The sequence below is a fragment of the Lutra lutra genome, chromosome 6 (assembly GCF_902655055.1).
Source record: "Lutra lutra chromosome 6, mLutLut1.2, whole genome shotgun sequence".
Taxonomy (NCBI): Eukaryota; Metazoa; Chordata; class Mammalia; order Carnivora; family Mustelidae; genus Lutra; species Lutra lutra.
In genome coordinates, this window is record NC_062283.1 from 151,704,140 (window position 1) to 151,727,839 (window position 23,700).

At 55.3% G+C, this 23,700-nt stretch overlaps 1 protein-coding gene across 4 annotated transcripts in view; it reads right to left on the reverse strand.

Annotated features, from left to right (window-relative positions):
* Positions 1-23,700, reverse strand: part of RPS6KA2 (ribosomal protein S6 kinase A2) — a 308,109-nt gene that overhangs the window by 52,120 nt on the left and 232,289 nt on the right. For all 4 annotated transcript variants that reach the window (XM_047733334.1, XM_047733338.1, XM_047733337.1 and 1 more), the window contains 5 exons: positions 12,023-12,103; positions 10,083-10,162; positions 7,435-7,541; positions 4,396-4,433; positions 1,915-2,057 (listed from right to left, as the gene is read on the reverse strand). In XM_047733334.1, the coding sequence (XP_047589290.1) occupies positions 1,915-2,057; positions 4,396-4,433; positions 7,435-7,541; positions 10,083-10,162; positions 12,023-12,103 (449 nt within the window). The remainder of the gene's footprint in view (positions 1-1,914; positions 2,058-4,395; positions 4,434-7,434; positions 7,542-10,082; positions 10,163-12,022; positions 12,104-23,700) is intronic.

The following is a 23,700-nucleotide window of genomic DNA, read 5'->3' on the forward strand; positions in this document are numbered from 1 at the left end:
CCCATCAATGTAGGTGTCTTCATACAATCTCTCTGGAGGGCACTTGGGGATCATCAGAGGGCACGGGTGTAGCTCCTCAGTGGAGAAACACAAGGGATGGGCAGCGGCCCCTCCAGCGTGAAGCTCATAGGTCAGGCTGCTCCCTCCATGGCTCTTCCCCCCTTTAACAAAGCCAGTGGAGGGCACCTTGTAAACACAACATGCCCTCAACGGACCTCCCTCCGGAGCCAAGCTCAGACACGACACTAAAGGCCACACTAGACCCATCCCTTCCACTGCAAATGGCAATTTGGAGGTCATTCTTGGTGTTGTCCAGGAAGTGCCAAACGCAGGAATCCTGACATCTGGCTGCAAGTTCGTGCCCCTTGGGGCCAAAGGGCTTGGTGGCTGGGACGAAATGAAGATGTGGCTGTAGAGGCATGATGTGATCTTAAACCAATCACTGAAGAGCTTTATTTCCACTTAGAGTCTCTTCACGTAATGTCGAGATTTTTTTGGTTCAGATGAAATGCGAAGATGTCTTACAAACTCTGAGCGAGTTCCACCTCGAGCCTTCCTCCTGCTTCTGGCCACCAGGTGAAACCACAGGGCCAGAACCTGTGCCATGTGCTCCCCCAGCTGCTGTGACACACCGACTGCGGGGTTCTTTTGACAAAAATGATGCCACCAGTTCAGTAAGAAAAGCCCAGCACCCACAGTCCCCGTCGTGCCAACAACGCCACACCGTCACTGGAACCAGGTCTCCCTTAGAAAAGCCAAGAACCAACCTCTGTGTGATATTCCCCAAAGTCCAGAGCTTTCCTGTAGCTTTGGGACAAGGAAGGGCAGGGGACCCAGGTGGAGGGTAGGCTGGGGAGCCCACAGCCGTGTCGCCCCCCCACGGGGCACGGAGCTCACTGAGCCTGGGCAGTGCTGTCTGTGATGGGAGTCCATGCGCGAGGTCATGGGGTGCCGAGGGAAGGCCTGTGCTGGGGAAACGCTCTGCGGAGGGTCTTTACAACAGAAGATGACAGACTGATAACAGCAACGGGTCAGAGTGCCAAGAAGACACAAGACAGAACCAAGCTAAGGTTCACCTTTGAATCCCACCTCCAGACATGGTCCTGGGGGTTGCATCCAGGAAGTGAGGCCGGTGGTGTGGTGGCAAGGCAGGTGGCCTGGAGTCATGGAAGCTGGGCTTGGGACACACGGGAGCTGGGCTGGGGATGCACAGGGCCAGGCTTCACGCCAGCTGAGTGACCCTCCCAGCGTCAGAAGTCTGGTCAGGACGGAGGGCATGGGGAGCACGGAGGGCCACGGGCACAGTGCCGGCTGGGAGGATGGGTGGAGGGACAGGGTAGGAGGACGGGAGAGGAGGGACCATCTGGGACAGGGAAAGGGAGCAAACACCACTTCTATTACCACAGAATTCCCCGGGCTAGGTGGTGTCCGGGTCTGTGCTCTGTCTGTGAACATGCACGAGCTAAAGCAAATTCAAGTTTCTCGATGTAGATGTAAAAATGTCTCACTCCATGTGTATTTGGCTCATGTTAATTTTTGTAACCAAGTAGAAGGATTTTGTGTTTGACGTAAGAAAAATGTCTCTAATATGAAAAATCCCCATATCCCTTACAACCTTCACGCTCAGCCTGTAAAAACATTCAGTGTAAAGAAGTTCTGACTCGCAATCCACGTGTGACCTTACCTGCATCCCGGTTCTGCTTCCCGGGGGCGGGAATTTCGGGGGGGCCGGGGAGGAGGCTGCAGGGAACGGTGGCCTCCCTGTCCGTGGGTTACACCGGGACACACTGCCTGTGCGCATTTCAGGCCCCGTTTTCCCTGCTCCTTCCCAGACCTCTGAGCCACCCTGGGGACGGGACCGTGCTCTAGGGAGCAGTGACAAGGGACGCTGCCTCGGACTGGGGAGGCCATTACCATGAGCACGCCGAAGGACCACCAGTCGGCGCTCTGCGTATGTCCCCGCCGGTTCACCACCTCGGGCGCCATGTACTCTATCGTCCCGCAGAACGAGTAGGCTCTCTTGTCGTGGTCGATGGCCTCCTTACTCAGCCCGAAGTCTGAAGTGAGAGAGCACAGGGCACTGCCTGAGTCGGGGAGCACCAGGACTGTTTCCATGTGGACGCCCAACCCGCGGGCCTCTGGGTCACTGGCGTGACTTCCACCCGCTCTGTCCCGGCCACCACACCCTCCTCGGATGCAGGTGTCCTCACGCCCCCACGGGTACGTTCCCCAACTCAAGGTCTTTCGGGAATCGGCAGAGCCCGGGGACCTGTAACAGCATCAGGAAACTGCATTTTGCAGAAGTCCCAGGAGCCCCGCTGTTTCAGAGGCGCAGCAGGTGGCCCCGGGCATGCTGGTGCTGAGGGCCAGTGGGCGGGGGTGGGGGGAGGCCGCTGGCTGGAGCTGCTGGGATGGGTTGGGAGGGAAGGGGTCGTTCTGAAGGAAGGGGCTGGAAGGGAGTTTCAGGCTGCTGGGGAAGGAAGTCCCTGGCGGTGAAGTAGGGAGGGAAGACCTGTGAGTCTGGTAGGGACCGCGGGGGTTTTGCTTGGTGTGCAGCGAGCGCGTCCCTCTCCTTCCCCAGAAACCCTCAGCACGTCCCACCTTCTTCCCAAGCTCGTGTGTCCACGCACTTGGCGGGTGAAGGACACAGGGAACACCCTGCTCCTAAGGGGCGGGCACCTCAGTTTCCGCACGTTTGGGAAGAAGGATGATATCCACCCGTTCCTTCCAGGACCTCGTCGGGATGGCGTGAGGCCAGTGCTGGGTGAGGACATCAGACACCCATGGGTGGGTCTGCTCACTCGCAGCGTGAGGGGCTTGCTCTGCCCATCGGAGTCTGGGGGGTGGGCTGCGTGTCATCTGGGCCTGGCCAAAACGGCAAAGTACCACATTACGATTGATCATAGTCATAACGGCAGAATCCATGATTATTGAACCAGAGAAAGCCCAAACGCAGCCATATCATCAGTAAGTTGGACACGGCAGCTCCGTGCGCACCCCAGCTCCGAGGCACAGGACGCGCACAGTTCCTCACCCGGCAGAGAACTTCTGCAGCGCTAACCGAATCTTACGTCCCCAACGCATGCCCCGTGACCCCGACGGCACGACCTCAGAGGCCAGGCGGGCTCAGGGCTTGCTGAAAGGCATAATCAGGATCTGGCATGGAAGCTCATGAGGACTTTTACAAACCGAACTTTGAGCATTGAGTAGTCAATGTTTATTGCCAGTTACTATGCACTCCGCCCAGCCCTGGGGATCCACGAAGACGGGGTCAGCCCACCCTGGAGAAGACAGGGTGTGGTGGGGGGCAGGCCAGCAAGAGAGGGGCAGCGCGACCGCAGGGGGCCACGGAGCAGGGAAGATGAGGTCTCCGGCAGGAGTGCTGAGGGACGCTTTGAGAAAACAACAGGGGTTGACCAGGTACCCTGAAGCAGGGACAAGCTTCCAGGGGAGGAGAAGAGAGTGTTAGTGTAGGAACGGCCAGCTGGGGGACAGGCAGGAGTGGGTGTGGAGGGACATGAGGCAGAAGAAGGTCAGCACAGCAGCTGGTGGGGGGAATGGCCCCCAGAGACGCCCATACCCAAAGCCCCAGAACCTGTGAGCATGTCACCTCACTGGTCAAAGGGGTCCTGCAGGAGGGATGGGCCAAGGATCTTGAGATGGGGTGATTATCCTGGATTATCCAGGTGGGCCCAGTGACACAAGGGCCCTCATGTGGATTTGGGGGCAGAGTCACAGAGATTCGGAAATGCTGTGCTGCCGGCTGTGCAGGGAGGATGGGGCCACAAGCCCAGGGACGTTAGCAGCTCCTAGAAGCTGGAGAAGGCAGCAGAATGGGCTCTCTGGAGCCTCCAGAACGATAAGATGGAGGAGGTGTATTATTGTGAGCCACCCCATCTGCGTTGATGGTGACAGCAGCAAGAGGAAGTAAATACAATGGGTGTTCTGGAGCTGGGGTGGTGTGTGTTTTCAGGTCGATCTAATTTGGGGGCAACGGGAGGGGTGTGAGGTTTGCAGAGGTAGACAGGTTCCCACGTGAATTCCCATAAGGTACCTGGAGCCAGGAAGGGGCCATAGTGTCGGGACGTGCTATGGGGACTGCACTGGTATCTGCCCTGACACCAGCACTGTGCGTCATCACTCTTGAATGGAACAGTCAGGGGTGAGAATGTGCAGGGAAGGCTCTTTGGTCAGGAGAGAGGAACATCAGGGAACCTGGAAAGTCTGAGCATTTCTAGAGGCTGTGAGGACGCGCACCAACGTAATGCGTAACTGAGCTCTATGAAACTTCAGCGGTCGGCATGTGCTGGTGCTACAAGGGCTTGGGCTCTGAGCTGCTCCCACATTCAGCAGAGCCGAGGTGAGGTCCCCAGAACACTGCTGTGTTTTACGAACCTGTGATCTTAACGTGTCCTTCTTCGTCCAGCAGGATGCTGAAAGACAGGGGAGAAAACAGATGCTTTACAAAAAGCCTGGTGGGGGGGCGCTGACCTGGGGGCACAGCGGGCCAGGCTGGGGAGCAGTCCCCACATGGAGTCGCCGGCTGGGTGCAGACGTGGGCTTCGGGATTTATAGCAGCTTCTGCTGGGGCACGAGTGGATTCAGATTCTTGGTGTTTGGGGTTAACGAGGCAAAAGCTGGGATCTGCAGGTTCGAGACCTTCTTTAGCCCACAGGAAGGTTCAGGAACCCTTTAGACCGTCCTGCGTGAGGAACGTGATTGAGAGGGTCCAGGACGGCCTTGGCCTATGGGGATCTGGAACCTCTGGAATTTTTCCTCATCCAGGCAGGCTCTCAACGGCCAGGGGCACACTCTTTCTTCCCCACCTCTCTGTGAGCCCCACCCTGCTTCTCGGGACTGATCCAAGGTCGGCTGGGAAGCCTATGCTACCTGGGGCCTCCACATCAAGGAGGCTTGGCGCTCTGCGGGCTTCACCTTGTCATAGGTGCAAGCGTTTGTCCCACCGGCGTCTGACATGAAAGCATCAGCCTACAGGGCATTTCAGCCCTGCTCTTCCTAGCTCTCCTATGGGAGGGCGCCCCTCACTGCAGGGCTGAGCGAGAGACACAGGCCAGCACCTGGGGAAGCCCTTCTTCCAGGCTGTCAGCCCTCAGGATCCCCAGGGCTCCTAGACTTCCATTTCTTTATTTTTGCTGTAACTAAATCCTGTCCCATCACCTCCTGGGGTGCCAGTCCAGCCTTAAAGAGACCAGGAAGTGGAATGGAGAGAAACCACAGCAAGGCCTTGAGGATTCATACGGGCTGCAGTAAACAGGGAGAGTAGTGACGTGCTGACACATGAACACACGGATGGACCTGAGGACAAGGTGCTGAGCACCGTGAGCCACACGCAACAGAGGAAACGTATATTCCACTTAGACAGGGGACCTAGCGCGGTCATATCCATAGAGGTAGAACGTCAAGGGTGCCAGGGGCTGGGCGGGGAGGTGCAGGGGGCGTGAGCATCTCACAGAGACAGAGTTTCAGTTTTGTAAGATGCAAAGAGTTTGGAAAATGGGCAGCGCTGGTGGACTCACGGCGACGTGAGTATGTAGAAGGCCCCAGAGCCCCATACCCAACAAAGGGCCAAGGTGCTCATTTTCTAGGGGCACCTGGGTGGCTCAGTAGGTTGGGCCTCTGCCTTTGGCTCAGGTCATCAACTCAGGTTCCTGGGATCGAGCCCCACATCGGGCTCTCTGCTCAGTGGGGAGTCTGCCCCTCCTGTCTCTCTGCCTACTTGTGATCTCTCTCTCTGTCAAATAAATGAATAAAATCTTAAAAAAAAAGCAATACTCTTTTTTAAAAAGGTGCTAATTTTCTACTGTTTTTCTTAGCACAATTAAAAAAATCTGCCATGGGATCACAAAGAAAAAAAAAAGAGAGAGAGAGAGAGACCTACTATTTTATTGAAACGTGAAGGAAAATGTTAGAGTGCATCATTAAGATGACAATTTGTCAAGAAAGAGTTGAATGTTTTCATCTTTGCTTTTCAGTTTGACTTGATCTTTGCCCAGAAATGAGCAACTTTCAAGATGAATCCCCTGCTAATTCTATTTGACAACAAAATCTTCTTTCTCCAAATCTGTGATGAAACCTTACTATCTTCAACTGTAAAGATCCCTCTGACCTTTAAAGAGAGAGCAAAGCAGGGAGCACACCTCCCGGGAGCCCGGGGCTCACAGCTCTGAGATCCGCCTCCCGAGACCGCTCGCCGGAGGAAGCAGCGTCATCCGACAGGCTAACGTTCTCCCCTCTGACGCTGAACATAGGGCCTTGTGCAATTATTGGGACCCTGATGGACGTGCACGGCCAGTGATGTTCGACCGGGGCGAACTGCTGTGGGTCGTATGTCAAAGCCCCGTGGGATGTGAGCATCCCGCTGGTGTGGGACAAACGCGCTCTGCATCCCGTGTGGACACACGCTGCCCAGACGCTTCCCGTAAGCAACCACCATGTCCAGCAAACATGGCAGCTGGGAGACTGTCCTTTCCTCAGTGCGGTGCCCATGAAAGAGGAAGAGCTGTGGGGCTTGGGCTGCAAGCCCCCTTTCCGAGCCCTCGGTGACGAGTTGGCCTGCAGGTATGGGCTGCCGTGGGCCCAAAGCTGATGTCCCACCAGGCTCTACAGGGGCACTCGTGGACCTTGGCCTTGGTAGGTGGAATCCAATGGTCTCATGGGGTAGTGGATCCCGAGTGAGAAAATCAGCGACTTCGCCTTCGGGACTATGGTCAGTCAGTCCTACTGAACCCAACATAGTGTCCACCAGTCCCACTGCTTTGTGTCAGCTCGACACGGGATATGAGAAAAAGCCTGAAATGGAAACTGTGATTTTGGAGAGAATTTCATCTTTCAATTGAGAACAGATTGCTCAAATATCCTACAATGTTGGGGAGGATCATCGCCAAAGACATGCAAGATCTCCCTGGAAGGTCTGGGGAATCCGTCCTACCATCCTTTAGAAAACCTCTGCACAGCTCGTCTGACGGCCACCAGAGATGGCCCATGGGAGTCTTGGGAGGGCTTCTGGGCTCTGCGGGCGGACGGCACAGAAGGGGCCAGTGTGGAAGAGACAAGCCAGCATCGAGGTGGCCACACCTGAGGCTTCCCCACAGCAGGAGGAGTGGGGGGTGCCCCCGCCTGCCCGGCCTTCCCTGCACAGCAGGGACAGGGCCTGGCCTGCCCCAGAGCGTCGTTATGAGGATCAGGCGAGAGGCGCTGCTGGGAACGGCTGTACTGATCGATCCACATCAGCCACACCTGTCCGGGCACCGTGTCGGGGCGAGCAGGCAGAACCCTCGTGGGGGGCGCGCAGGAGGGCCCCAGCCTACTGCCTGCTGTGCACCCGCACGTGGGAGTCAGACAGAGGGCAGCGGCTCTTGACAGGGGCAGCAGGAACGGGGTGTGGAGGCAGCATCCTCCTACGTCCTCACTTACTTCTCAGGCTTCAGGTCTCTGTAGATGATCCCCAGGCCATGCAGGTGGTCCAAAGCCAAGGCCAGCTCAGCCAGGTAGAACTTGACATCCTCCTCGGTGAACATCACCTAGGAAGACAGAGCACGGTCGCTGGGCTTATTCTGTGGCTGGTCTGTTCTGAACAACTCTGCCAGACAACATCAGAGTCACCCACCACGTGACTCGACTCGGTTCTGCTCTGCGGAAGGTCGCGGGCTCCCCCACCCTGCCCTGCGGCTCTGAAGGAAACGAGCGCTTTCCGGTCTGGGATGAGGGAAGGCAGAAGAGCTGTTCCCTACAAAGACGGCTCAACTAGCCGTAAGTGGGGCACTCAGTCTCCTCCTCCTCCTCCCACCCCAGGCATCATGGAGCTCTGGGCTGTATTTCTGGGTTGAGATTTTAATATGAGCGGCTGAGAGGGACCCGTGGGCGGCAGGGTCCCCGAGCCAGCATCCTGGTTCAGGCGAGCGGATGCATACACCAGGCCAGGTGCCCAGCACCCCTGAGAGGCATCATCTGGGGGACGTTTCTGCACCTTCTGTGCTTGGTAGAATCAGATGTTTCTGCATCTCCTGCGCTTGGTAATATTTAAAGCTGCCGTACTAGAAAGCCAGGTTGCTGTCACAAGCCAGTTTTCCATCCACCGTGAGAAATCAGTGTCACTGATGTGACTCCTGAATCCCCTCTCTGCATGCAGACACAGGAAGAACCACTGTGGACTCCGCTGGCTGCCTGGGGCACGCAGAGTTAGCATAGGGGTCGTTTGGGGAACTGGATGGCGACCAGGTCAGGCGGGCACAGGTGGAACACGGGGTGCTTCCCATGGGGGCCAGGACTCACGGTGGCCCCGTGGTCCTGGGTGGTCACCTCGGGGACCTGCCAACCCTCACTGCCCTTCTGGCCTCTGGGACCTCCTGTTCCAGCTCCTGTGCTCAACAGGCACCCTTCCTGGCTGGGAAATTGGCTAACATAGTCTGCGGGCTGACGTGGAGTCTGATTCTGCGAGCGGTCATACTCTCTCCACTGCCTTTTTCTGTCTCTGGAGCCGGCCCGGCTGGTCTGCGGGTCCGTGCTCAGACCGCTTCGCCACTCGTCGAGTTCCTGGGGCACATCTCAGGATCATCCCCACATACGAGTGACAAAGAGCCTCTGCGCAGAAATGAAACACCCCACCATGCGCATCCCTGAAGGATGTCAGTACAGGGACCCATACACGGCAGGATGCGGTCCGATGGCCTTGCTGAAAGAGGACGGAAAGAGGACACTTTCCCACATCGTTCCCGAGCATCTGGTGCGCCCACACTTGACGACTTTGCCGTTATTCTGAGATAAAGGGTGTTATGGGAGACGCACGTTCCCCTTGGGAGGTCCTACCGTGTTTTTTCCTAATTACTGTTGCCTTTTGGTCAGGAAGCCCAATGAAAGTGTGGGTCATGTCAGACGCTGGACAAAACCAAAGCCCACGTGGCCTGAGAGGGGAAGGGAAATCGATACTTATAGGGAGAGAGACTGGCAGGGGACGATACTTCTGCATCTTTGGGAACATGTGAGCAAAGCAGGCTCCAGACACCTGCTCCAGAAGGGCTCTTGGTTCAAGGAGGATCTGACAGCCCCGCCTGTATTGCAAGGACCCCGGTATATCAGTTGTGCGTGGTCTGAGGGACCCTTAAAAACCGGGGAGAGAGGGAGAGAACCACCCATGGGCCCTGGGACTCCTCGGCTCTACTTTGATCTGTTGCTGACTTTGGAGTCCACGCATGATAGAAGGATCTCCTGGCCATAAAGTGGGAGGGCCAGAGAAGGGGAGAGGACAGCTTGAACACACGGTCACAGGCAAGTAAACCAGGCTGTGCTGGGTGAGACGGCCCTGGAAGGATGGGAGACCTGGGTAAGGTGCCGTCCCGACGTGCCACTGCCTTCCTCACCGAGGTTCCTGTAAAGGAACCACTCAGAGCCACTGGCACTTAAGCCCTGTGCTGTTGTGGTCTGAAGCAGAAGACTGGCTTTTTCCACGCTGCGAAGCAGAGAGCTCTTCACATCCGTTAGGGGCCAGAGAACTTTTGTGTTGTCCTGGGTGACATTCTGGAAAATTCCTTGTCAGGACTGTGGTCGAGGACAAGCCCCAGGCTGGAAGCGGTTGTGGAGACCTCCTCTCCCATGGGGAGGCCCGACTAGACGTTCTGGAAGCACATCCCGGCACGTGTGGGGAGCGTGCTCACAGCACCTTCCCATGACGGGGAGTGAGATGCTGGGGAACAGTGTCTGCAGCCACTACCATAAGCCCGTCTCTGCTTTCATCCGCTCCCCATGGGGCAGTGCACACAGCACGGGGGTCGGTGCTCCCAGTGCCCGGAAGCACCTGTTTGCTCCCCGTCTTTCACGGACAACAGATCGTGTCTCCATGCGACCTTGCAACTTCTCTAAAACAGATGCACACATTCGCGCACACACACACACATTCACACCATGGAACCCCCACAGCATGGACAACACACGCTCACACTCAGCGTGCACACCACGCACACACTCTCTCACACACTCAGCATGCACACTGACCTCGCACATGCTCTCACACGTACTGACGGCACGTGTGCCGCACACAGACCTCCCCCGAGCTTCGCCCCGCGTACCTCTTTGGAGAGTCGGCTGAAGAGGTCCCCTCCCCGCAGGAAGTCCAGGATCAGGTAGAGCTTTCCTTCTGTCTGAAAGGCTGTGGAAGGAGGGTGCGTTGGTGTCTCAGGGGGCCCGGAACTCGAGTGGGCTGCAGCGCCATACGTTCCAGAAAGAGGACTGTAGCTGGGCGGGGGGGCCCCTTGTTGGGGCAGAACTCCGGGAAAGGGTTGGCAGGAATGAGTCTGTGTCCCCCACTTTCATTAAGTCTAGAGGGTCACCCCCCCTCCTTTCTTCTCCTCTCCTTCCCTTTTTAATCACAGAAGGGATGGAAGATCCACAGAGGCACAGATCTGCTCCAACCACCCATGCTGGGTTCTGGGCACCACCGGCCTTGTGGCAAGGAGCTGGATGACGGCCCTGACCCAGTGTGGGCAAGGCTCCTGCCCTCTGTAGGGCTGTACCATAGACAGCTCCAGCTCAAGGAATTCCATCATGTGGTCCCTTCCCTCCCAGAGGCATCGGTGACCATCAGCCCCAGGCATAATGGCACATGGGGCCCCTGTTGTAGGTCTGAGCCGTGATGATGGGCCCACTGTTCATGCTTCATGTTCCCCACCGTTTAGCCAGGGGCGCCTGGCTTTCTAAAAGAAAACACTAGAAACATGATACGTGTTAGGGTTTTAGAGACAGATAACCTCTAACCAAAAAATCCTTCTCAGAATTGTATAAAGTATGGATTCAATCCTCTCTCCTAGGGCTTGACAGGCAGAGGGAGAGTAAGTGTCTTCTGCTCAACCACAGAGCCATGGAAGACATATTTAGAAATCCTTGAAAGAGGCTGGTTCTTCCTCAGAGAACCCCTGCCACACACACACACACCGGCAAGCAACTGGAGTGACACAGAGGTCTGGATCTGACAGCGGCGGCTGCGCAGTGGCCCAGGTGGCTGTGGGAGGGGAGCAGTCAGCCTCCCTGGGCGGCTTCGAGACAGAGCTTGGGCACCTGTCTGCGGCCACCGGGCCTTTCAGTAAATTCACATGCACCGTCGCTCTTACCAGCTTTGAAAGGACAAGACACACATGTTCTACGGGGACTGAAGTGTTTTCTGAGTAATCAAGAGGTGACCAGCAAAGAGCGAGAAGCCTCTGCCCTCCTACCTCTGGGCATGGCTCACACATTTGCTTCCTTCCAATCTGTGACAATTTCGCTGACAAACCCCCACACTCAGCGCCTTTGAAACCAACAAGGTAGGTTCCCCCCACCCCGTATTTCCCTCATATTAATTATTCGGTAGGGTAGTAAGTGTTAATGCCCTCTGGCACCCCTCATTCATTATTTTTCGCTTTAAGATTTCACTGCTTCTCTGAGGAGGGTAATTACAGAAAGCAAACTCTGAGGAGTTTGTGGGGTGCCGCAGGTATGTGACCAAGAATAACAATTATTTGATTGTGTCTCATTTCTCTTCTAGGAAACAGGAACAGTAACCTCTCCTGATAGAAAGTTTTGAGGGATCAATGAGCTACTCTCTTTAAAATGTTGGAAACATAATATTCACTTAAAATATGAAGCTGATGCCATTCTGGTTAAAGAAATTATTGGGTCATGAAGCATTTTCTTCTAAAACAACACAAAAATATGTCACAGATTCACCTCAATTTAGGCCAAGATACCTTTTATTATTATTATTATTTTACTACTTTATCAATGATAATTTACTTAGTAGCAAAGTATAGCCCCCTCGCTTTAGTCTCTGGTTAAAACAGGGGATCTTGCTCCCTCAGAGAGGACAAGTGCGGAAGAGATTACGGGCTGCAGTGGGTAGGCAGCCCCTTGCCCCACAGGCCGGGCCCTGTGATGGAAGGGATCTTCTCCTGACCTAGTGTTGTTTCATTTTCCTTGGATTTGGGGAAGGTTGCTTAGCTCCTCTCAAAAGTACGTTATGTTTCACTCTATTTACCATAATGAAGCTTCACAATGAAAGGGTGATTCACTTCTGCCAAAATGTCTCTCTCCATCTTCGATCTCACTCGGTCCCGAACTGCAAAACAGAAACACAAAGGCTTTCAAGAGGCAGGGATGGGGTTCTAGAGAACACGGAACATAAAACATTAGCTACAAATAACCTCCCCCAACGTTTTGTTACAACACTTTTCAAGCAGACACAAAACCTGAAATAGTAGGATAATGATCGCCCTTAAATTGTCCACCTAGAGTCAACACCTGTCATCTTTCTGCCACATTTGCTTTCCTTCTGGGTCTTTCTCTGTCTCTGTGTCTCTCTCTTCACACTTACATACATCATAGCCAAAACTCTGACACAAAATCATGGATACCGTGACATTTGACTCTTAGCTGTGTTTGTGAGCAGCATTTTCTAGGAGTAAGGACAGTCCCTTACTGAGCCTCTGACATGACTGTCACCTCGAAGAAAATTGACAATCACCCCACAACATCATCCAGTACCCAATCCACATTCAACATCGTCATCAACAGCCGTTAGTTTCCCCAATGGGGGAGCCTGTCACAGTTCACACGTTCCCTTTGGTTGTTAAATATTTCTTTATTCTAGACTAGAATGGTCCCACAGTTTTTTGTTTTGTCTTGTTTTTTTCATGTTTTGTGGACTTTGTGGTCAGGCCAGGCCAGTTTCTTATAGACTGTTCCATGTTCTGGGTTTGTCTGATTGGTGCTTAACCAGCGGCTCTAAGTTCTTTATTCCCACAAACTGAGGTTAGGTCTGGAGGCTTTACAAGACTGAGGTAAACATCACCAAGCGTCTCTGAGGTGATGCTGTGCACTTCAGATCAAGTAGATGGGCTATGCGTGACAAGGGACCCTCTCTGGATGACACTAAACTTGATGGAGTGATTAAAATCATCAGTCTCTTACTATAAAGACCTGCGGGTCCCTTTGTAAGTAATAAGTCACCCGCAGGGTGCTGTTTAGTATGGAGTGAGCTACGGGCCCTACCACTCCTCCATCCACGAGTATTAGCATACGCTTATGAACGACCCTGGCTTGGGTCATTAAGGGCTACAAAATGGCGGTCTTCTCATTTCTGACGGACCTGGAAATCAAGAGGAAGATTGCTTCTCTCTGTCCCTGAGGACAAGTAGGCACTAGGGATTTTTAAAAAATTAGTGTGTTTCATCAATTACATTATTATTCTTTTTGCTGCTGACATTGTCCAAACTGTAGCCATCTGGGAATACAGACGGCATTCGTTTTGAGGCAAAAATAAACACACCCAACAGGATCACCGCTTGAGAAGAAGAATAACCCCCAGGATTCCCATAAGCACATGGATACACCAAGGGCAGTGACCTTGTACCATCCCACAAGAGCAGAGGGAGATCTCCTCCCAGAGTCCTACACGGGACCAGTGTAAGTATTGCTTTACCGGACCAGGCATTTAATTCATCCACATTTTGGCTTTGTGATGCGTACTTTAAAAGTTTTCATTGGAGAAATGATTCCCAAACAACGACTGTAATAAAAAAAGGGGGGAAATGGCGAGCGCTGGGAGGGACGGAGCGGAAGTTGGAGCCCTCGCACAGAAGCCAGTCGAATGTGGAAAACAAAGTGCCTGTCCCTCCAACAGGAAAGCCAGGACTGCTGCACGACCCAGCAACTCCACTCTTAGGCTTACGTCCCGAAGCACGGAAGCCGGGCGCTCACACAGGTGCCCGCGCACCCGCGCTCCCAGCCGGTTGCTGTTGCTCACAACAGCCAGAGGAAAGGAGCCAAGCATCTGCCAGCGAATAGCAGGTACACGACAGGTGAGCAGGTACACGACAGGTGAGCAGGTACACGACGCGAGCTCCGTCCGGACGGTGGCGAGCTGCTCCTCCTTAAACGGGACTAGAATTCCGACGTGCGCCGCAGCCGGGAGGAGCCCTGAACACGCCACACAGAGCCAAACCCGCCCGACGCTGCGGAACGAAGACTCTAGGACTCTGTCCATGTGGGGTCCTTCAGCTATCAGACTCCAGGAGACACATGGGGACAGGAGGGAGCCGGGGGCTGGCGCAGGGTCAGCGGACAGACCTTCTGTTTGCGGAGCACAGTTTGGGGTCTAGAGAGTGGCGCGAAGGGTGTAATGCCACTTACAAGTGGTGACAACGGTCTGTACGCTGCTACGTGCACTTCGGGACACTTACAGGAAACAGACGTCCCTCGCTCCGGGTCACGGGATGGTCTCCCGCCTCGGCTCTGATTATGCTTCACCCTTGCTTCTAGTACCCACGCCCTCCGGGGCCCCCCTTCGTTCCAGGGCCATGGCCAAGTGCTCCTCGTCTGCCTGCTGGGGCAGGGCAGCCGCTGGCGACAGCGGCCTGGAGCGCGCAGCCTGGCTCTGTTACTCAGTGGGCAGGCTGCTCTCACGAGGTCACGGGGACGAGGACGAGGGGCAGCGTGCGAATCCTCCCTGCATACCCCGTGCTCGCGCTCACTGGTGGGGTGGGCTTGACTGGGGACGCCCAGGGCTTTCTCTGATCTTCCTCTCAGTCGCCCGCTGGTCTGCTCCCGTACCAGCACCAGGCCCTGGTGACTACAGTGGCCTCGGTGTCCCTCAGGATCAGAAGCCGCGAGTTAGCAGGGAGGGCTGTGGGCAGAGCTGCAGGCCGCCCCGTGGCACCAGCACTGCCCGGCCGTCTCCACGCCCCCACAGCCCCCAACTCCCAGCACCAGAGCACCAGGCGGGGGGTGGGGGGACCTGGCTCGCCATCGTCCATGCCCCAGGTGACACAAAGTAGGTCCTCCCCTGTCTGGACCAGTGCAGTGGGACTGCACGCTCCCCGGGCCTTAGGGAGCACGTCATCGAGCCCTGCGTTCATGGGAGAGCAGACAAGGCTCGCTGTAGAGAGAAGGTGGCCTAGGCCGGGCCGGATGGTGCCACAGCCTTTCCCGGAGCGCATCTTGCTGGGGCCAAGGTGCACCATCGCTGCTGGAAACAGACTCCAGCCTCGAGGAGAACACATACCCTCGGGACACAAAGGAGACCCAAAGCAGCCTCGGCTAGAAATGAGCTGTGGGCAAGGGCTGCGAGGCGGGGACTGTCACCCCAGGACCTGCGTGGAGCACGGCGCTCTGAGTGAAGTCGGTCCCTGGGCGTAACTGCAGCCTCGAATGGCCGAGCCGTGAGCCCCGGGTTCAAGTCCTGCTCTCCTCGGGGGTCATGGTCATTGTGGGGAAGCCTTTTAGGAGGTTGGGGGGCAGGATCTCGTCTTGCCTTCCCGTTCATCATTTGGAGTCGCCGTCCAGGGAGCGAGGCTCTGCTCGGTGTCTGTTCTCTTTTCCGTGTAAACAGAAGACGGGTCACAGGACGGCAGAGGGGCAGGTGCCCAAGGCACAGCACGGGCTCCTCGTGAGGCGAGAAGACACCGACCCCGGGACACGGTCGGTGCCCCTGCTCCTCAGAAACGGGACCACCGGACGGCGAAGGCACAGTGCTCCCCGCCTGATCTCAAGTTTCCTTCTCCTCCTGCCCACTCCCTGTCCACTGTGTGTCCATCTTCTCTGTGTGGCCCAAGGAAGCAAAGCCGCGGACTGTCCCCAGTGAGGAAGTGTCCCCGCGGGAGCCGCAGTGTGGACACGGCAGTGAGGGGCACCCCCGGAGGCCTCTCTGTGCATGTGCGAGCTGGGACGGAGTCCGGAGAAGCAGGAGGGACGCTGAGGGGAAGGCAGAGCTGTACGCTGCGGGCACGTTCCACGAGTGACCGTGGGGCCATGGGACTGTCCCTCCTAATGCAGTTAGAAGCCCTTCAAAGCTGCCCACCGTGTGCACCCACACATGTCCCCGAGCCCCAGGCCTGGGCCACCTCCTCACAGAGAGGAGCTCGTCGCTGCCTCCGGGTGGCCTCCCGGGGGTGTCCCTTAACTCAGTGGAGCAGGCCAGGCTGACAGGGCCCAGGGGACTGCAGTCTCCTGTCCCCTGAGGTGTGTCCTCCTCTGGGAGAAGTCTCTGTCCCACTAGCCATCCTCCGACAAGATCCGGGGACGCAGAGTAGCTAAGGAAGGGTCTCCACGTTCCACACCCGCCTAGCACCACCTCACAAGGCTTAATCCTCAACGCTGGCTCAGAGCATCTAAAAATCTTCTAAATAGGGTTGATCTTATCATTGTCTTAGATCTGGTAGGCCTGAGGAAACCCGCTTAGCCATGTACCTGAATACTGTGTTGGCAATGGAAGCCGGCGGCCTAAGAAGCCTCAAGTAAAAAAATTAGAAAAAGATCTTACATTTAAATTTCTAAGGAACTGTCGAGTGATAGTGGAAAAAAATATGTATTTCCTCCCTACCTTTTACACAAAAACAAATTCCAGATCTACTAAAGAGTTAAGTGTTAAAAAAAAAATCAATCATGTTAATGACAACAAAGAGGAACGCCCATCCGATGTCCCGGCGGGAATCTGGTTCCTAAAAGCGACGGAGAATGACACAGAGAAGAGGGAGAGATTGATTCACAAGCGTGAGATCATGACATTAAAAGGCCAGTAAAGTGCGGGGACGTTGAGTGAGGCAACCGGGGACGTTGCGTGAGGCAAATGGAGAGAAGGCCAGCAGGCTCCGTAAATGCAGGGGCCTTGAGGGATGGTAGAGACGAGCCACAGCTCCGGTGGGAGACGTATCCACACACCTGTGCCCCGACAGCGACTCCGCAGGTATGCACGGGTCCTCCAGGAGGCGGGAGGCAGGCTGTGTGCACACGGCGCACACCTCGGTCAGTGCTGAGACAGCGTTCCTGACCGACCATGTCCTGGGACCCGCAGGGCAGTGGTTCCCCAGAGCAGTGCCCTCGGCCATGAGCCCACGTGTGGGGTCCCCCTGCTCTCCGGCTCTGTGGATTTCGTCCAAGCGAGCAGAGCCCATGCTCTGCCCACCCTGATCCCTCTCCCTGCCCTGCTGGTCACTCTCGGGCCAGAGCCAGGGATGGCAGAAAGGCCTGGACGGGCGGCTCTGCCACTGGACAGGCAGCCACGGAGCATCCTGGCATGACGAAAGACGCGGGCACGGACAGCAAATGCGTCACGGTCTGGCACTGTCTCTAAGCTGCCTTTGGGACAGCTTAGGGCGCTGAGGAATTTTGAGTCCTAGGACCCAGATACATCAAAAAGAAAGCCCAGAGAGAGGCTCCCTCCATCCCTGCATCACTACGGCGTCAGTGAGTCACAGAACTGGGGAGAGACGTCGCGAGCTAAGCCAAGAGACTGTCCCATCGGCCGGAGTGAAACGCCAGTAGCCATCTCACTGGGCAGCTCTAGGCTGGTGCAGAACTGGGGTTCAGGCCTTGTTTTCTCCCTGGGATGTTTGTTCCTGGGATCTGACAGGTGAGTCTGGAATTGAGTGGGGCTTGCTACTATGGACGTAAAGAGAAAAATATTCCAAGCTATTTTGAGATTCATTAACAAACCGTGCATATTGGGGATAACTGAAGCGTGTTTTGTTTTGTATTTCAACCCTGTAATTGTGGTAGCCCTGAAACGTGGAGGATTGGGGGTGTGGTTTTCACAGTGGGCTTTGCTCCAGACAGCCATCCACGTCCCCTGGTGCCAGCGGCGACCTTCATGTGTCCTTCAGCCCCCATGGCCGTGGCAGCGCCAAGCACCAAGATGAGTGTGGAGATGCCCAGAGATGCACCCCGCTGTGAAGGGCACAGTTTCCTTCCTGGGAAAACAGGGGAGGAGGAGCACCGTGGGATCAGCCTGCTGGAAGGACACGCGATACAAAATAGAGCTGCTTTCTGGAAACGCTCTCTTTTTTTGGATCAGACCAACATCTGCATGACTCCAAGCCCGATATTCCTTTAGGCAACTTCAGATGTACCTACTCTGGGCTCATGAGGAATTTAACATTTAGGACATTCCAACCTATTAATTTTTTTACTTAACCACTTGCTCTGTTCCGGAGTTTTAGGAGTTAAAAGGTGGCGAACAGCCCCTTTGCTGGTAACAAAATATCTCAATACCCACAGTCCTTTGACATGTCCTGTCCAGTGAGAAACGGAAATGCAAGGGCTGTTTCTGCCCGCAGCCTAATGGCTTCGCACCTTGGAGGGGACAGGTTCTGAACCTCGAGGCCGCCTCTTGGAACCGACATTTCCACCCTCCAGACACGTCCCCAGACCTGAGAGGCGGCCAGTCTGGTCTGAGAGAGCCAGTCGGGAATGCTCGTGTAGGACGGGCGTCCCCGCGCAGGCGGGAGGAGAGCTCAGGCTCGGCTCAGCCCCGTGACCCCTGCTCCCTGCTTCCTTCCCTGGCCCCCAGAAACCCACTGGGTCAGAAATTACACCCCAAGCAGTCTCCCAGATGCAGACGAAAATTTGTCCTCACACGATACTTTGCATCTTCAGAAGTCGAATTCATAGCAAAAAGTGGCCTCCCGGGAGAAGGTGCGTTGCTGGTGTTCGGGGCCAAAGCTCTGGATCATTCTTCAGTCCAGAGAAGGAAGGAAGGAAGAAAACCATCACTCATGAAAATTAAAATGGTAACCACGTTAGTTACCATACGAAGATCTGTGTTCTTCTCTGTATCAGGTTATGTAAAGAGAACGGGACACGGTTACTTAGGTCACTTCTTGACTGAGGAAACTTTTGGTGGATCAGCTCAGCCGGTTTCCCTTCTGCCTCCATGTTTACATTTACAGTAGAGACGACAGTGTAATCTGTAGTTGTCGTCTTTTCCCCACCATGTCCCACTCTTTAACCTGCCTACAACCCAAGAAACACAAACAAACGATTCTGGTACAAACGAATGGATGGAACCCAAGGGACCCAGGTGCCGTAGGTGACGCGCCGGGTCCCGGCCGGTGACGTCTACCTAAGGTGCACGGTGCCTCCAGGAGGCCCGAGAAAGAAAAAAGGCCCAGAGGCGTAAGGGGGAGTCGCTGTCCTTCCTCTTTCTGTCCCAGAACACGCAGTGGGAAACAACTCCTAAACAGAAAGGCCCGAGGACATCAGCCGCGGCTTCCTGGTCCGGAAATGACCGCCCGGGCGTGTCGGGGGGATGGGCAGGGTCCCCAGCGCTGCCCACCGTGGGCGGTGGCACCCGGCTTCACCGCGCTACCAGGAGTGGCACTTGGAATGTGCGCTTGCGACTTGGTTCACTCTCCTCCTCCCCGGAACTCGCAGTTCTCCAATGTGAACCGAGTGACTCTCGTGAATCTGCTAGAGATGAACCCGCTCCGGCGAAGGCACGAGTCGAAGCCCAGGTTCTGAGTGTGTCCGCGTCTCAGGACAAAGCGCGTTGGTGTAAGAGAAACAGAATCAACAGGACGGTGCGGGAAATCACATTCTGAGGTCTGAGGCCCCCGGGGCTGGGCCGGACGCCGTCATCAGCGTTCATGTGACGGCTGTGTCCCTCCCAGCCGCCACACGCTCTGCGCTCCCCGCGCATCTGCAGACGTCATCGGAGCTCTACTTCGTAAAGAAAGGACGGTCGAGGAGCAGAAACAGCCCTGACCGGTGAACTGAGGCGCTCGGAAGGCGGCCAGGTCTACATCCTCCGTCCTTGTGGCTGGTGGTCCTCCCACCTCGGCCGACAAACACATTTGCCGTGACCGTAACCGGCCAGGAGTCACGGAACTGCTCAACAAAGAGATTTTGCCAGAATAATGTATTTTTCCCCTTCAATCAATAGGACAGAATAATACTCATTTCCTTCAAAGCGGGAAATGCCCACCGTTGGGCTGAGAAAGTTCACTTTCAGGGCCGACGGCTGAAAAACGAGTTCAGCACGGCAGTGCAGGTGAAGTCCCGTCAGGAAATTATTATCACAAAGAACGTACTTCCCACAGGAAGCCCTTCCTGGTGGCAGAGGGTGGCCCAGGGCAAGGGGACAGGCCTACACTGAGAGCCTGGGCGCGGGCCGAGCCTTTGGGCTCCTACGCAGCTTCCAGTCCTTCCCAGCAACGAACACCGTGGTAGCCGCAGACCCTGGGCCAGAGGAAGACGGGATTCTTCCTACCCATATGGCAGTCACCATCTGGCCTTCCTCCTCCCTCCGGCACGCAACCCGACCCACCCAAATCGGGACAGGAAAAGCCCAAACACATCTCTAGTGTCACAGAGAAAAGGAGCAGAGCTGAGGACAGCTGACACTGACCTTTGCCATGAAGGTACTTCCCGCGTCAGCAACACTATGGGCAGGTACTCACACGGCATCACCCTGTTCTAAGTAGGAGGACACAGGGACAGGAGAGGCTCCCCATGGCGACGCCGCACACAGAGGTGAAGCAGGACATGTCCATGGCCCAGGTGTGTGTCCCGATCGCAGTATCGGGGTCCTCTCCCTTGGGGGTGACGAATTCTCATGCAGAGAATTCGTCACTAGACCAACTGACTCAGAACTTCGGGGGTAGCCCCCAATTCCAGCCGGGGCCACGCTTGGGAGCCACTGTTCCTAGGGGGGATGGCAGTCCCTACTTGCTGACTGACTAACCAGGGGACGGACCTGGGGCTGTCTTCAATCCTGGTCTCTTGCTCGGGGCCAGGCTTGTGGTCATTCGAGCCCCACTCCCTTACAACACGAATGCGGCGTCCACCTTCCGACTCGCGGTGCTTGGAACGCTTTATGTGGAACTGTTCCAGGACAACGCTGTGCTGAGTAATGAGTACGGAGTTATGGAAGAAAGGGGAACATTCGCAAAAGGTCCTTAATCGGCGGGAGGCAAGCCGCTCCGCCCCGAGAGGCGGGAGAAGGTGCTGGAACACGAGGGCGGGGCTGGTGGGGGCGGCGAGCTTGTCACACCCTCCTCGCCGCCCCGCAGTTGACATTTCCCTCACGACTCACGTGCCACCTCCTTAAGAAAGGGGGCGGGCGCCCAACAGCTGCACAATCACGTAAAGCTAAAACAGAGCTGCCAGACCATCATCCTCTGTCAAGGCATCTGGAATCTCACGGACAACAATTCTCTGCCGCACACATGACAGTCGCCGTGTTTTTCAGAAACAATCTGGAGTTTCAGGACGATCTCCGCAGTCCTCCGCCCCCTTCTCACTATCAAACTCCTCGCGTTCTCGCCCTGGGGGCTTGTCTGTACGTTCCGGTGTGGCTGGCGGGTGCGGAGCATCACGGCCACGGTCACCGCGTTCCTTGTCTCTCCACGCTCCGCGGGTGACTCACCAGCCTGCACCGGCCCACGCGAAGGTGGAGAGATCGGGAGACCTCGGGCTCGTGGAGGGCAGAGGTGGAGGCGTCCAGCCGATTTCAGCAGTCCTGAGCCGAGCCTCTTTCGTGCGTGAGGAAGGGGGAGGCTCAGCGAGCCGCGGCGTCCTCTCCCTGCATTGCATGCAGACACCTGGCCTCCTTCCTGCACATGCTCTGTCCTCCTATGATGTGTCCAAGGACAACCCCTCCCGAGGCACTGCATTGCAAACGTTTATAGACTTTCTTAAACTTTTAAATTTGAATTCAATTAATTAACCTATACTGCACTACTAGCTCCAGAGGCAGAGATCAGTGATCATCAGTTGCCTAGAACGCCCAGGGCTCATCACACCACCTGTCCTCCCGAGTGCCCCTCACCCAGTTTCCCTGTCCCCCCACCAAGCAGCCCTGTTTGTTTCCTTTGATGAAGAGTCTCATGGTTCATCTCTCTCTGATCTCATCTTGTTTTATTTTTTCCTCTCTTCCCCTATGGTCCTCTGTTTTCTTAAATTCCACATATCAGTAAGATCTTATGATGATTGTCTTTCTCCGATTGACTTATTTCGCTCAGCCTAACACCCTCTAGTTCCAACCACATCGTTACAAATGCCAAGATTTCATTTTTTTTTTGATGGCCAAGTAGTAATCCATTGTATATATATACCACCTTTTTATTTTCTCTCTCTTTTTTAAAAGATTTTATTTATTTATTTGACAGAGAGAGAGATCACAAGTAGGCAGCGAGGCAGGCAGAGAGAGAGGGGGAAGCAGGCTCCCCGATAAGCAGAGAGCCTGACACGGGGCTTAATCCCAGGACCCTGGGATCGTGACCTAAGCTAAAGGCAGAGGCTTTAACCCACTGAGCCACCCAGATGCCCCTTTTTCTCTTAAGAAAATAAATCTCCATCACATTTCTGGAAAAAAAATGTATTCTTTTGTGAGGGACCATTCTGGAAAGCGGAAGCAGTAAGGACGTCCAATGTGTGGTTTGAAACGCAGCTCTGAAAGGAGCACAAGGACGTGGAGAATTGACCTCTTTTATGTGCACACGGCTCATTCTCACATGTGAAAACAATTTTACATCATCAAGCACAGGGTCCAGAGTATTTTGCAAATAACTTGACATTAAAAAAGTCAAACAGTTTTATTTCTGTTGAGAACTTAAAATATAGAGCATAGGGAAGAAAACAAAAGCTATCAGTTACCTTGAGACTGTCCTCATTTGGCCTATTTCCTACCAGCACGACGTGTCCCTCCTCGCTGCCCACATACGCACGGACCTGTACCAACCGGGAGGCTCGTGCTTTTAAAACTATGATGTGCTCTGCAGACACCGCGTTCCGTCTGACCCGTGTGACATGGGCTCCAGGGCACTTTCTGAAGCACACCAGGTTGGCCTCCAAACAATTGTGGAATCACTTAGTGATTCACTAAGCTGGCGTGCCTAGCATGAGCTGAGAGGTCAAGGTCAGCGCTGATGGAGTGCTGGCTGAGCCCCGGGTTAGACGGCACGACATCTGGCTCCTTCGCTTGACGCTGGGCCTTCAGAGCAGGTGCGCGGTCTCGGATTCCCTGACCACGGTTCCGACATCCCTCCTACTTTTCCTTCCCTCTCCTTCCAGGGCAGGGGACGGTGAGGTCATATTTGAGGGGAAGAAGGGATGATTGTGATTAAAGGGAAAAGGAACCATTTAAGGTCCCATCCTTGAACAACCGCCTTTGGAAGGACACTTCTCCTTGGAATACCTAGGATGCGTAAGTCTGTATTTATTTGGTTCACGAATTCCTGGCCGGCATTTCGTGCTTTGTGTTACCAGCCAAGGGTAAGGGACGTGTGTGCAGAGAACAATATGGCCCTTGCCTTGCCGCCTGGAACGTACTGCTGAGGACATCGTCTTTTTTTTTTTTTTAAAGATTTTATTTATTTATTTGACAGAGAGAGATCACAAGTAGATGGAGAGGCAGGCAGAGAGAGAGAGAGAGAGGGAAGCAGGCTCCCTGCCGAGCAGAGAGCCCGATGCGGGCCTCGATCCCAGGACCCTGAGATCATGACCTGAGCCGAAGGCAGCGGCTTAACCCACTGAGCCACCCAGGCGCCCTGAGGACATCGTCTTAAGACCTAAAAAGTCATATGCTGCCCTGGCATCTTTGAGCCCCACAGAGCCCAAAGGCCTAACTGCCAGCCCCCTGCCCTTGACGGAGACCTCCCCACCCTGGGAGAAGGGCCTCCAACCCTGTGGTTTCCAGATAAGCTCGAGCAGCTGTACCCCAGCTGTTCCTTCGCAGGCTTCCGCTCCCTGCCAGCATTCAGAATGATTCGACAGGCCCAGCACGTGCTCCGCGGGCACCAGGGGTCACCTTGTCTTCTAGCTGCTACAAAGCTGGCCTCCTCCAGCCTGTCCTCCGTGGCTCCGCTCCTCCCCAGGCTGTGGGGAGTGCGTACGACCAGGAAAGTCTGCCACACCTGCCCAGGGCCTGCTGTGTGTGCCGGG